This window comes from Manduca sexta, chromosome 25, assembly GCF_014839805.1.
Source record: "Manduca sexta isolate Smith_Timp_Sample1 chromosome 25, JHU_Msex_v1.0, whole genome shotgun sequence".
In the NCBI taxonomy this organism is placed as follows: domain Eukaryota; kingdom Metazoa; phylum Arthropoda; class Insecta; order Lepidoptera; family Sphingidae; genus Manduca; species Manduca sexta.
Window position 1 is genome coordinate 13,986,685 of NC_051139.1, and position 15,545 is coordinate 14,002,229.

The following is a 15,545-nucleotide window of genomic DNA, read 5'->3' on the forward strand; positions in this document are numbered from 1 at the left end:
ACATAATTAATATTTTTTAGATATAATTAGAACAAAAAGTTTAATTTAATTACAAATTATTTTATTCCACAATACACACGCCTTGACCTAATAGTATAAAAAATCATTTACTCAATAACAAATCTTTTGCGTATAAAATCTTATGTCTATAACTTAATTTACTAGTAACTCTATCCCAACTTAACTATTGTCTCTTTATGGCGGTCATGTTTAAAAACAGCTACACCGGCAACAACTTGATTTCGTTCTTTCAAAGTACGTGTATTCCTGAAATAAATTAACTTAATTAAAGGCTGTTCACTCGTCGGTTCATATTCTAGGTTAGACATAACTTTGGAGTTTTTCTAACTTGATTTCTTAAACTGGGTCACACGGAAAGCGCTGATATCTGGCAGGCAGCCGTAAAAACAAAATCAATTTAATTCTACTTATTGTTGATGTGTGTTGCGCTGACCCTACATTGAAATTGGCGACGTCTTGAGGATAGATCTCAAAGTCAATTTATTACATTTTCAGTTAGAATTCAAGCTTGGTATTGAATTTAGTACCCGATATGGCAAGTTAAGGGTCTGTTTCTAAAATTTTATAGGGCGGTAATAAGTTGAGGGAACCTGAAATAATTTATGAGCACTACTTGTTAATAACAACTCTTCGTGCCCCTCGAAGGGTACAGGAGTGACTTTCGTTATGTTAACAGTTTATTAAATAAATAATTTTCGTAGCAAGAGGAAGGATACTGGATAGCTAGAGAATATCATAGTTACCAAAAGAAATGTAGCAGCAAGCAATAATGCTTTGTGTTTAGGTTGGACAGCAGCGTCGGGAATTTGCAGCGTGGTGACGAAACTGACCAGGTCTCTGTCCCAGCCGTGGGCTATCCTGCCAACTTCCCGAAGCGAGTCGCCAGTCATTATCTGAAAATATGACATTGCATCTTTAAATTACACTCAAACATGTAAAATCATTGTGTTGGGCAATTATTGAGACATTGCTAGACACATACAAATAAATTGGGAAGTATTAAAATTTTTACGAAGCAAAATTTGCTAAGCGCCAAAAACTGTTCAAAATTAAATTTTCCATCAGAACTTTAAAAAGAATTTACAGTCAAAGTTTTGTTTCGTAAATTTATTCACTATGGACTAAAGATGCTAAAATTACGAAAAATTTAGTTTTTGCTAACCCTAAATTCAGACAGCATCAAGGCACTTCTCTGTAAGACTGCAGGACCCTCGATCACGAAGAGCACCATATCGTTGGCGTCTCTGACGAGGTACAGCGGCACCATCCACGTCCACCGCTGCTGGACGCGGCCTATGTAGTCTCCAGGCGGCGTCACCACTTTCATCTCCTAGAAGTTGCAGAATACGATACATCGATAGGGGTTTGGATTAATTATCACCTGTTTCTGACATCACTGTGATATTTCCATTTCATTACGAATGATATTATTAGACAGTTATGCAAGTATTACGTAACGCATTTTTTGAAGATTTTTGACCCCCCACCCCCCATGTAACGCGCCGTAACGTTTTCCTGTATGCCCCCGCCCCTCCTCTAAAAGTTATGTAACTCTAAAGTGACAAGTTTTTTTGTTAAATTCACAATTATTTTACGCAAAATATCGGAAAGTCGCTAAAATACCTTTGTTATTGTTTTAAAGTAAAAAAAAACAATGTTACATAACGCTTTGTACGTGACCCCCCTCCCGCGCCCCCCTCCCTGCCCATCGTAACGATTTACAAGACCCCCCACCCCCCAAATTGTGTTACGTAATACTTGAACGGCCCCTTATGCACGATGGTCAAGACTTTTATAATGACAACGATTATAAAATTAAGTACATAGGTCACTGAAATTTCATATTTAAGCTTCGTTCGTTGGAGCTTACAAAATTCGCAGAAGACATGTCTTCAGCATCACGATGTGGACTTGCTTCTCAAATTATTTTAAACAGCATTTCAACTAATGATGTTAGCTTACCTGCAGTCTACAAGGAAATAAACACGAAGCGCCTGCCAGTCGTCTCTTCAGCACCATGGCTTCCTGCCTGGTGTTGTCGTGGAGGTGCATCACGAACGCCCGGCCGCTGCCGCAAACGCATCTCTGGGTTGAACTCGACATTTCGCTGGCGATGTATAATGCCTCGCCATTTGGCACTCGTACTATGTAACGGTTTTCTGATTCTATCCTTGTTGTCACTGAAAAATGTATAGTGAAGGGTTTAATGTATGGAAATGGAATTTAATGGATTTGCACATGGTAACAGAAGAAAGATATGTGCAAAATGTTTTTTTTATGAATCATTAGGTATTTTCAGCTTTGGTAGATTTACATGATGAGATACCTCAAAAATCATAAATCCCGTTAAGCATACAATATGAATCCAATTTACCGACATTGAGAATGTAGTATAATTTGCGACTTATTCAACAACAGGATTTTGGGACCGTGGTGGTCCAGAAAACTTCAACTTTGTGTTGGTCGTAGTTCGTCCCTACTTCGTTCTCTATTATTCATTATTCTGTATTAGTGTTTAGACAGTAATCATATCATAATTATCAATAAAGTATCAGCCCAATTCTAAATTAATTTTGTTTTTTTTTTACTAAGTATGTGCGTCACTAATAATGATTTGATATTGTTCCTGGCAGATTAAGATATTATAGTTTTCACTGATTAGTATAATCTAAACAGTAATAGCACATATACACTATGTTTTGGTTTCAATACTTAAAACAAAATTGAACGTTATACAAATTCTTGAAGGATTAATATCATAAAATATACACTCATACTGATTGTTATAACTACGATAGTTTGTAAAGATATTTTAATGTTTGAAAGAAGTAAACAACCATGTGAATATTCTTTATCCCAGAAAATGGAATTTTAATACGGGAAATTTCTACCACGCGGGCATAGCCGAGAGCAAAGCCTAGTATTTTATAATTTAATCTGGTACAACACATCATTACTGACGATCATTGAGTTCAACGGTTTGTTGAATCAGGAGACTGGTGACGCCTATGAGGAAGTCCAGACCATGCACAGGGATGAACTGGCCTCGAGGCGCGGTGTGCCAGTCCACCGTGGACACGGGCAGCTCGGCGCGATGACCTGGTAAATCATACATGATATGCTATAATTTTAGCTATAAGGCTTTCTAATAATATCTTTTTGTGGTAGATAGAGCAATGTTCTTAACTTTAACTTTAACTTCTCTGTTAAAGTTTTTTTTTATCGCAGGTAATATCTATGTTATAGAACTTAATAGCGCCTTTTATCTCTTTAATACAGATAGGAGTTACCATGGCGGAATTCTTTAAATTCCCCTATACATCAGTGCTTGGTTTTAAGAACTGCAAAGATCGCCATGTTTTACGAAACCGCAGCAAAAGATCTATTTTGTTATATTCCGTGAAATGGAACTCCTTTTTAATTGCCTCAAACGTTAATATGTTAACTTATTTATGATTCCAGAGTGTTTATCAGTAGTGATTACTTACCCATTAGCTAGTCTATAAAATATCACTTTTATTAAAACACTTTTACCCTTATTCGTAGCTATCAATGAGCATGGTTGCTACTACGCGCAAGTTGTTTATTAGTCATTATGCAAACTATAAAATGTTATATTAAAACAAGAGTGCAACGTTAACAACTGTCAGGTGTCGTGTTGTGCACACATTGCGATGTCAATGGGTTTAAATTAATATCGTCATGTTTGTGAACACAGACGAAAGTAATTATAAAGTCATAAAGGAAATGTGTATTGTAAACATAATATTTCTAGAGCAGAATTATATTTAGTAATTATTTTATAAGCTGTCGTCTAGCCAAGTGCTTTGTACAATCTTATTTGTATTTTGTGAACATCTATGTGATGCTAATATGATAAACTGGTTTGGAACTTGGAACTTTTGGTTGATCAATATTATTTTATTAAATATAAAATAATAAGTTCCAAGTTCCAAACCAGTTTATATATATATATATATATATATATATGTATAATGGGACGGATCTTTTTCTTTTAAATTATAACCCCCGACAGAAGAAGAGGGATGCTATAAGTTTAAGATAATTTATATATATATATTAACTCAAATCCGTCCCATTATACTGACGAAATACAATGATAATAATTCCTATTTTATTCTAATCTCATTAAATTTAGGAATCCATTGAAAATGTTATTCTTTAAACAATTTTTTATTGCTTTCAGTCAGGAAAAAACACATAAGCGATATACTGGAGGAAAGCGATATGTATTTCTTTATCTAAATTTGTTTATTTACTTACCAGGCGTTTGCGGCTGGACGCTTATCACTAAGTCAGGTCTCGAGGCGACTTGTAGACCATCATCTGCAATGGCATGTGTTATTTAATTGTATTGAGTTACTCTGAGTAAGTGTGCTAGGGGCTCACATATGCAACAACATTATAAACCAGTCATAGTACTAAGGTTTAAAGAATACCATCGCGTTTTTTTATTTTGTTAATATCTGCTTATATTATCAACGGGACCATATAATGCTCACTACGAACTTATTTGGATTAAATATATTGAAAGATTTAGATTGTAGCTGACCTATCAATTGCAAAATCCTGTTTCTTCATGAGTTATCTGATTCTGCTATCTTGTTGTGGGATGCAAATAGGTACTGCTTCGTATAGTTTTAAAAGACATAGAAATTAATAAAAAGTTAGTAACTAATAAATGAGTGTGCGTATTGTTAACAATGTGTATTATAGGCATTAATGACTCATGACGCTTATAAATCAGATGAGCCCTTTGATAGTTGTTCAACAATATTTAAAAAAAATCTCTTTTATCGAATTTTAAATAGGTACACGAACTATATTATTCTTCAGTATCTCCTTTCTTTGCTTCGTCTGTTTCTGCTAGACCTTACACATCGAGACTTAAACGGTGGCTTTCAATGTTTTGTACTTCTAACAACTATTTCATTTCCTAAGTATGATTCTGCAATGCTACTTCTTTGGACCCCACCCCCTCCGCTAGAATCTATATCGGTTATGTGGCAAATATACACACAATATAAGCAAACATAGATAATATTATCTTTACCGTCGGTAGCAGCTGGATTGTCTATTCCCTTATCGAATCTTCCATTAACAGAATCCACCATTTTATATTTCACTACTTTGTGCAAATGTTTTGATGTTTAATTTAATGTTCTTTGTTGTGAGTATGTTGTTTTACTGAGCTGTATCAACGATTTACACTCGCTCACTTATCTATTTATCAATAGCAGATATATCAGCACTATCAGTGGAACATCGATACGTATATGTGTGTACTTGTGTTGCATTCGTAATTAATGTTACCTCATTATCTTCAGTTATTTTTGTTTGGTTTTTTCTATTTGTTTAAGTGGCTTGTTAACGCTTATTAAATATTTTTTCAGTGACTGCGTTACCTATATAATTTTATATCGCAATTTGAATATAGATTCAAAAAAGATTGTTCGAGAAATCTAAAGCCGTATCAATAACTGTTTAATATGATTATCCTAATCAGTGTATCTATGACTCAAAGTATACGACATAAAGAAGAAAGTGATAAAACAGTGATTACTTAGAACCTTAATTAGTAATGTTTATGGTTAATGTTGTTAGATATACAATACAATACAATGTGTTTATATCAAAACATTAATTAACATTCTTTCAATTGAAATTCTCTCTTTATTATTACAGAGCATGGAGTACCTGCATAGACTCTTTGTTTATTAACCTTTGTAATGTTATATTATGTTTCGTTTAAATTAAAATAACATAAATAGCATTGCATAAACGTAACATTCTATCCAATTTCAAGAAACAAAATATAATTGTTATTCATTTTCAAAATGGTTAATGGCTTATATAGGTTAGTGTCTTTAATTATTTCTACGTAGCGTTATCCCAGCCTTCTGCCAGGGTCCATCTTCTTTCATTGTTGTCGCGACCCCGTCCAAACTGTAGCACTCTCTACGATATATAGGTTTGTATACTTACTCTTACTACTGGACAATAATTTAATTTTATTCAAAATGAGCTTGTTAGTTCACTCGTTGATTTGATTTTCATAGCTTCTACTAACACCTGCCTTCCTTGCTTCTCTCTAATTACCTGGGTTTATAAAATATAAGCAATTTGTGCTAAATGCTATAGGAAAATATAATAAATATTAAATATTTATAACCGTTTTTTTGCTATGAGCCTGCGTGCAGGAGACATTATGTTAGTTATGACTTAGTTCACGTAAGGTTTAAGAATCGGCTGAGGAAAGGCAGCTACTAATTGCCAATTCGGAGTTTAAAGGAAAAGAGATTTGATTGAAACAAAATTTATTGAAAACTATTTATGTTCGCGTGTTAATACTGAGTCAAGTGATAACATCCAAGTAATTAAATTGAACGGCAACATACACCGTTAAATACATTGTTTTTTTATATTAAATTACAATCATTTACTATCTAATTATCAATGTATCCGATTAACCTTTATTGTATATGTCAAGATATATATTAAAATTCCATCAAGGAGAGTTTTAAAAGAACTCGGCCAGATTCCGTGGTACGAAGGACACATTTTGATGCCAAATTTCGACGGAAGACTTTGAAGACAGAGTGGCTCATACCACTCGTATAAAGAATAGTTCTTGACCTTATGACTAATCGTTATAATTAGTCATTTGTGTAAACCGAACGTTATTGTCCTAGTATAGTCTATAGTGCCGACCTAGTATTAAAATTTTTCGTCGCGACCTCAAATGAGTTAAAACTTTCAACGGGGGCAAACAGTCGTTTGAGATCACACGCGTTTTACAAAATTCAGTTGTCGAGAGAAGTTTAAAAGCAATAGAAAATATAGATATATAAGTTGTATTTGATGTATAAAAGTGCCAATTGTATTCTAAATACTGCACTCGGCTTGGACAATTACATTAAAATACATATATAATCTTCCGTTAAGTTCCAATACTTACGTCGACACATGTAAATACAAATACACTTAATAGGTAAATACTTAACAACAATAAAGTGACCATCTCATTACATCCATAAACACTTTCATTTCCAACACCTAGCCCTTCCCGACGCTCCGTCCGGGGAACAAGGTCGATCTGTGTTACTTTAGCAAAAACATATCTAGAAAATCGTCCACACAACGTTCAATACAATATAATATTCAAATTACATTTAACAATGAAAGCGTAGAATTTTCGCATAAATAACACGCTAGCTGATTTAACTTTTAATTCATTTGTTGATCATTATTCCTACGAATCTATGGCTGGTTAGAATCGTACGAATATTACAAAGATTTGTCTAAGTGATAGTTATAGTGAAATGATAGTTCAAGTACATGATTGGAAACGTTGCCCCTATCCCACGGTCTACGCGTTCCTCGATGAGAAGTGTCAGTAGAGAAGTCTGTGCCACGTTTAGAACCGAAGTGGTACAAAGAAGCTCGTAAACGCAGTTCAGGCTTCTGATATCATTTGCTGCCTTGAGTTTCGATTTGGGATTAACGGTCTATCGCTGTAGGGCCCGTTGCCAGCCGATGTTGAGTTTTAGGGTGGCTGGCAGACACGGGCTCGCCTCACATTCCCCATCCAGTTCATCAGCCAAATTGTCGTGAAGTTCTCTGAGGGCCATGAGAGCGGAGCGGGCAGCGCGCTGGCAGCTCATATCTCCTTCACATGTTGTGTCAGCTTCGGAGAGGAATACCAAGTCGCAGGTTGTCGGTGGAGCTTCGCCCTAAAAAAAATCAGGTAAAAAATCAATTATGATTGCTGAATCGATCCAAAGCTTATGCTAGAGAAATAAACGAAATACAAACACATAGGTAGCAGATCTGGTGGAGGCTGCAGAGTGGCAGGAAAAGCTGTCCTCGATCGCCGGCCAACAGATCCACGCCTCGGCAACGTTGTACAATTTTCGCAAGAACTGGACATGATCCTGAGGCAGTTGCTGTAGCGAAATCGTAATTATTAGGGAGTTAGATTGAAATATTGATCAAAACAAATATATAGAATATATATTATAATTTACCAGTAGATGTAACAGGAATACGATGTCTGCCGCTGCCGCCCATATATCCTTCAGAGAACTCTTCCATCTTCCCATTTAAATAATGTCCTGCGCCTTGTTCGTCTTCGAAATCTTCATGGCGTTCGTCTTTGTTGAAAGCGGGGATCTCATTGCTAGTAATCAGTTCCTTCTTCACTGCAACTCTTTTAGACTTGACCTCGTCTGCAGGATTCGGAGAGGGTACAGCTAGTGCCTTCTGGGATTGCAAACTCTGTTTAAATTCTTTTAAGGCCTTTCTCATCTTTTCCAAGCTATATGCAGCAGCCAGCCGCGATAGTAATTTTTCTTTCATTTCTTGTTCTTCCTTTGAGTCCAGATCGTCGCCAATGTTGGAATAGTGTAATGCCTCGTCAACAATGAGTCCTTCCATGTTTCGTAATTTTTTATCAATGTTATCCAATTTTGAATCATTGTCTTTGGCATTTCTTTTGTTGTCGTTTTGTACAGCAAGTGCTTGAGCCGTGTCCATCTGGATTTCAGTTTCCTCGTTGAGTTTAGGTTGGACGTAGTTCCTCTTTACGTTGGTATGTGTTCGGTATGAGTTGTACGGATAGATCACTTCTTTGTTGAAGGTGTCGAAGTATTGTTTGCGAAGTTTCTCCTGAGTTAGGTCATTTACATAAGGAGTTGGTTTCTTCATGCGCTTGTCGATTCCAAAGTAGTCAGACCAGTCAATTGATTTTTTCTTGACAATTATTGGCTTTTCGCTTTCATTATTATCATGAGTTTGATCATGTTCAGATTCTTTGCCGGTTGTGCCTGGATGGTGAATGTTGTGACCATGATGCTCATGGCTGTCATCATCGAGAGTAACAGAGTTATTGGCATGAGTATTATTATGATGCACTGCTGTCAACGTCGGAGGTTTAACATCATGCAAGCTTTCTTCATGATCGCTACTTCGTTTTACTGGTGATTTGATAATGTCCGATTCAGATTCTCCGAATATTTTTGATAAATCCTTTATAATCTTCGGGTCCGTGCCTGCGCTGCTACGAAATGTTTTAGCAGTATCACGTTTTTTTTGGCTTTGTGTAAATCTTTTCTTTTGTGATCCGAAGTCGTAAGGTCCGCTACTTCGCTTGGTAACAGGGAAACGTTTTTCGACAGTGTCATAAGTATACTGGTCGTCATCAGCTAGGTCTGATAAGCTATCATCATCTAAAGGCTGGAAGGCGATAGCGTATTCCTCCAGTAAATCATCTTTGTCCTCATCAGGTATTTCATAAGCATTATAATTAGGATCAACAGTTCCAGCCCTTTGCTTTGCTCCTTCGTAATCAGGTAGGATTGGTCGATCAGCATCGGAGTCCGGGCTTCGCTTCCGCTTGAAAGCGATAGGACCCCAGTTGTCGGGATATCGCTTTTTAACAATCTTTTCCTTGTATAGTTTTACCACACCTTGGGGTGCATTATCGACTGTGTTGCCATGTGCCTTATTGTATTTGTATTTTGACCATAGTTGACCCAAAAGTAATGCATATTCAGCATCGTTCTTGTTTATTGCAGGAGACTCCTTTTTATCATCGGCCTCATTTTTGTCCATGAATAAATCGCGCAGTCTATCATTGTCAGTATGATGACTTCTTTCACGAAAAGCAGATTCCTTTTTCGGTAGTACATTTACTGTATTTTTCTTTTTAATTAATTTGTATTCGTAAGATTCAGGTGGCCTGTCATTGTCGTCTAGCAGTTTGACAATGTATTTCGGGTTGGGTTCTTCATCCATATCCTCGACATCCACAGCATATTCCGGTTCTGTCAAAAATACACTTTGGTCATTTGATGTACAACTTCAGGTACCGATGAGATATATAATTCCGTCCAAATCTAAACCTATTATTAAAAAATATAACTTAAATCCTGAACAATGTAACATATATTACCAGGGTAGCCTTGCGGTGGTACAAATTCGTAGAGCGCATCATAGTCAGGTTGGGGGATGATGGGACCATGCATACGTCCTCGCTGTCGCCGCTGCAGTGCTTCCAAGGCGCCTCGCAGCGAAGAGCCGCGTTCAGCGCTCGTGGACACGACGGCGCACGCAGCCCATAGTACTAGCCACGTCACGCTCATTGCGGCAAGTCCTGGTATATGTGATGTTACATATAAAAATATATATATTTTGGATATTCTTGTCATTATTTTTCTAGGAAACCAGATTGTTGGTTTGTTAAGATATTTTGACTGTTTTCTTCGCATGGATCATAAAAATATTACAGCTTTACCATTGGACTCTACCAGTAAATCTTATGTAAGTTAACATCTGCTGAAACCGTATAATTAAGAACAAACGCTTCGTAATACGAAGTAATCCTACTACGGATTATAACTGGATTATGCGATCAGTTAAAATTTTAATACAATATGTAAACAATAGTTCTAAACACGAGTTATTAAGTGGACTGAGTTAGTTATTGTCTATATTTTGTACGTCTTGTTAATTCGCAATTCATTGTGTACCTTTACTTTACTTTACTGTCTTTGTTTGGACAATTGAAATGTTATGTTTGGTATATTTTTATTACCATCAAAAGCACTATTTAATTTGAAGCTTCCACGTAGTCATAAGACACTTTCTCCGCGAAAACAAAAAAAAAAAAAAAGTTTGATTTACGTAATGTGATTGGAGTAATAACATAATTTGGCGATGGAAAAATGGCAAATCGCGTGACTCGCAAACTACTATTAGTGTTACAATCAATTTTCCTACCGCCTTACATAGACTACAGCTTTTTGTTGGGCAGCGGCTTTTATGTGACTGATATTTCGTTTCTCAATAACTTCCTTTCGTTTCTTTTACTTTATTGATTGTCCTTTGTTTTTTGACCGACTTCGATAGCTCACACCGTAAAAATATGTGTTCGCCCGAGCCAATGATTGGTGCAGTGATTACCAAGTGCAGGAGTAAAAGAGTTAAAAGATTGTTTAATTATACAAATTATTAAATTTATTATTTCAATTGCAAACATAAAAGTAACCAATGTTGCCGTTATAATCATTTTAAAGAAAAATAAATATAGAGTATGATTATTCTAACTCTCCTTTACAACTACTCATGGAAAAAAGAGGATGGATGATGAGTGATTTGTGATCTTTTACTGCATTTAGTTACAAATATTCAAGTCGAATTGATCGACATTACTTGTTGAACGTATGTTGACTGATTTCGATATACGTATAGAATGGCTTGAGATAAGTGGATGTCGGGTGACGTCAATCAAATTTCCCCGCGGGAACGTTTCGCTTGGCCGACCGGCAAAACTGTTTATGGAAAACTTGTCGGGCCCGTGGAGGCTCGTTATCAGATTCTTATTTAAATTGCGGTTAAAGACTTCGATGGAAATATATCGGAAATGTTTCGCTTCCAATGATTGAAATCCAAGAGTGAAAATTGCGGAGAAATACAGTTTTTCGTTGATAGAAACTTCGGGTAATTTAAATTTGAAATTGAGATTGATTGTTGTAACAAATTCTTGAAATGATTACGGATTGGAGTGTTTAGTCTATTCACATACATGGTATATAAATGCAAATTGAATATAAAGTTTTTTTTTTAAATATTTACCACAATAATGTTGGCCAAATATTTTTTGCATGTTACATGTAATTTTTAGTTAAATCAATTATCTTATATATATTAATTAATAATGAAAATTATGACTATTTAAAACGTTTTTCCGAAACCTGGCGAGATTTTCCGGGGCATAAATAATAATTAAGCTCGCGTTATAACTTTATAAAGGAGGGTCGCTCCGCTTCCTTTTCATTAGAGTGTTTATAATTTAATAACGCACAGGAAACAGGAAGTTGTGTACATGAAGCTTGTTAGGAATTTCATGAATAATTACTTTCCTTCAAGATAATTACTTCAGAGATTTTTTCGCCTCTTTTTGTTTGGTTTCGTACTTATTTTTAACTTAACTAACGGAGATATGTTATTTTTTAATTATGACTCATTTATTTCAATTTTTTTGCAAATTTACTGACCACATAGAAACCTTCAGGAAAGAGCTGGTTTAGGTACGAAAACTTGTTAAAAATATGTTGGTATATTATCATATTACATAGACTATAAAATTATATATTTATATTTAAGAGTATATTTTGCTAGCGATTGGTCACGCGTTAACTTTCTTTCGAAAAATAATCGATAACAATCAGGAGTAATTTACATTTCATTTAGTGAAAATCCGACGCGCAAAATCCGTTGTAAAGTTTTTTTAAAACATATTAGATACCTGCAGCATCTTATCAAAGTTCAATAAAATGTTTTAATTATTAACATCATTTCATCTTGTAGGTTTTTAAAATATATTTGGTTCATGTGGAAAAAAGAAAATACCGACTCAAAAAACTGAAGGATACCGGAGTCCAAAATGCCCAAGACGGAGCCAAAAGATTTCGGTACGGGGGATTGGCGCTGTATGGACTTGCTGATATCATCAAAGAAACTGCTGCATGTACGGATTCATCAGTCAGTCACGACAAATAACTATAACATTTAACAATGAGAACACCAAACATTTTACTCGTGGTAGGATATTTTATATCCGCCCGGATAGCTACCACCGTACACAAAGTGTCAAAATCCCTCCAGTGTCCCACGTAAGTGTGAACAAATATAAGTCAAGCTTCTATATAGCGGTATGCCGTAAACTGCCTGACTGGAGCCTTGGCCTTTGAAAAGGAGATTTCTGGCAAACTGCCAGACTGCTTTCAACCTTTATTCCACAATGTATGCCAAGAAAGGTATACCTAATAAAGCTATGTATACTATACAGGTTTTCAACGATCGGGAATATTATCTTTCTTTAGAAAATTGTAAAGGTCACACGGAGGTCTAATAACATCAAATTTATTATGCAAGTTCATTCGAAAAAGGTCTTTTATTGAAGTCTACGGACCAAATGGCGTGGTAATGTAAATTTATACAGTCCAAAGGGTCCAGACCCTTTATAACGGACAAAAAAAGGAAATGAGAAATTTGTCATTCTCTCAAAACCGCTTTATGAAAAATTCCGGATTATTGGAAGATGTTAGTAACCGAGTAATAAATATAATGAGTAAGACCTTCATTAAACGGTAAATTAAATATGCTGGCTGATTTGGTACCATAAGAAGGTTATAATTAGTTTGCAAAGGTAAAGCGTCAAGACATATTTCTTTATAGTATCGGGGTAGTTACACGCGGTCACAGAGAAACAAAATTAAGTGACAACTCAGCGTCACATTTTGTATGAGAATGTTGAAACACCTCCTTGTATCCCCTAACGCCTATTTCTTTAAAGTCGGTAATGGATCTACAATTATTTTTGTATCATAGGTATTTACAGCCTTAGCAAATGATTTGCTATCACCCACGGGCCCATGTGCCGACTTAGGTAATAAATATAAAGTTTAACTAGCAGTAATGATAATTAATTAATCACCCTATAACCATATAATGCTGAACGTAGTCCCTAAACGAAAGTTATCCGTCCATTCGCTGTCACCAGATACCTAAACAATACTATATAACTATAAAATTATGACACAATGATGATAAGAATAAAAATAATGTTCCAACACGAACCCCACATTACTGCCCTGTCGGCCGTAGACTGAACCTTTTTACGCATTAGGCACAAAAAGCCTTTATTTTCGCACCTCGCTTCGAGGGCTGCCAAACACTCGAAAGGTCGAATGTGTTTTTAAAACAAAAAATTGTAGAAATATAAAATATAGTTTACCTATGTTAAACATGTAGATAAAACGCATTTTTCGCGATATGCAAATAAATACTACATATTAAGGTAAAATGTATGTATTTTACTGTTTTTGTTTTCATTTTATTCAAATTCATGTATTACTATGGCACTTGTAGATGGTATATAGTTTTTCCTATTAAACTTTGTTTTTGATGTCCACGATACAGGCATAGACTAATTTGGACATCGTTGTTAATTCTTATCTCCCGTCGTGCCCTACGTCTTAGGTTCGAATCCCGGATCGGTTAATGTGTTATTTGAGTTTTTCTTCTCAGTGTCAGCTCAGAGTCCGAAATTTGTGCCTTGTATGGCGATAAGGTAGCCCCCTATCACATCATGGGACGAAACATATATGGTGAAAAGTGGGTGTTCTGGTTGCTCCTCTGCCTATCACTTTCAGATATGAAGGCGTGATGTGTGATTGTTTAGTTTTTCCAATATGATAATATTAGTTTACACCCTTGAAACATTATTGAACTGTTATAAACTACAATATTTTATGAAGTAAAAACCTTTTTAATCATGAGTATTATCTTTTACAATAGGTATATTTGTGATTGCAATTTCATTTCAACAGCTTTTTCAAAGTCATTTAAGATATACCCATTATATTTAAAAAAAAAAAACGTAATTCAAAAGATCGGGGTTCTAGAGAAGGAACATTTTTAAATCCAATTCGTGTAAATATTAAAAAAATAAAAAAAAAAATACGATGACCTGGTGAAGGTCGTGTATACATCGACAATAGCTAAACGTTTTCCTATGTTATCATTACGAAAATCGCCTTTCTTTGTCATTGTATCATGTCTTTTACAATGTAGGTAATCGAACTGATTATTCCATATTTTATTAACCCGTGTGATACGTTGAGTGAATATTTTAGAAGGTAAATATATCAAAATATATAGTACGCATATCCATACTTAAAATCATGAAAACTTCATAAAAAACGAACATTTAAAATAATAAATAAAGCAATTGCCGAAACAATATTAGTAAAGCTACAACTTAATAAGTTTATAAATAAGTCGATCTTATTTGCGAGAGATTTTGTTAAACAAAGTAATCGATCGAGTAAAGCTTGCGTCAACACATTACATTATCAACACAACAAACAGAACCTCATTAACTAGAGATTTGGATAAACCCCGTATCGTAATTATGATAAACACAATAAATGATAAATTATATGTCAATATTTAATTACAACTTAAAAAAAAATAAAGAACTTCCTTTATTATGGCACAAAGGTTAAAAAGCAGTTACAACCACACTACATAACAAAGAACTTCAAAGTCCAGATCCAAATAAAAAATAAAATTCAGACATCCAATGCTTACCTTAAAACATCTGGTGACACAACAAAACACAGCGCGCGTTCACAGCAACTGTTGGACAACAACTGGGCTCTGGGCAAAATGCGCGCTTCGGTGCGCAGTAGATCCGGCTCGAAGGACCCAGCCGGCACGGAACCTTATATATGAATGATACTGGCTGAAAGGTATCTTGTGTTAGGTGCGGGGCGAGGGGCGCGCGGGCGGGGTTACATAACGCTCGCGATCGATACAGGGGCGGGCGGCAAGCTAAACACCCGTCCACATGGCGTGTCGTTTCCATCGGGAAACTATTCAGGTTTAATCCTCTTTATTTTGTTACCTCAATTGTGTTTTGTTGGTTGGGTTTGGTT

The 15,545-nt window shown here is 35.5% G+C and overlaps 2 protein-coding genes across 3 annotated transcripts; both read right to left on the reverse strand.

Moving 5' to 3' along the window:
* Positions 1-39: 39 nt before the first annotated feature.
* Positions 40-5,321, reverse strand: LOC115441471 (phospholipid scramblase 2). 2 transcript variants are annotated; one of them, XM_030166274.2, is made up of 7 exons: positions 5,096-5,321; positions 4,306-4,368; positions 2,983-3,120; positions 1,984-2,201; positions 1,184-1,351; positions 765-914; positions 40-267 (listed from the first exon to the last, which is right to left on the reverse strand). In XM_030166274.2, exons 1-7 carry the CDS (start codon positions 5,154-5,156, stop codon positions 211-213), a joined length of 855 nt encoding a protein of 284 aa, XP_030022134.1. In that variant the 5' UTR covers positions 5,157-5,321; the 3' UTR covers positions 40-210. The 2 variants fall into 2 exon arrangements, with proteins under 2 accessions (XP_030022134.1, XP_030022135.1); XM_030166275.2 differs by lacking the exons at positions 4,306-4,368; positions 5,096-5,321 and adding an exon at positions 3,510-3,677.
* Positions 5,322-6,358: 1,037 nt separating this feature from the next.
* On the reverse strand, positions 6,359-15,329 carry LOC115441468. The gene is made up of 5 exons (XM_030166272.1): positions 15,199-15,329; positions 9,995-10,195; positions 8,070-9,866; positions 7,858-7,988; positions 6,359-7,775 (listed from the first exon to the last, which is right to left on the reverse strand). The coding sequence occupies exons 2-5, from the start codon at positions 10,182-10,184 to the stop codon at positions 7,551-7,553; spliced, it is 2,343 nt and encodes a 780-aa protein (XP_030022132.1). The 5' UTR covers positions 10,185-10,195; positions 15,199-15,329; the 3' UTR covers positions 6,359-7,550.
* Positions 15,330-15,545: the final 216 nt, after the last annotated feature.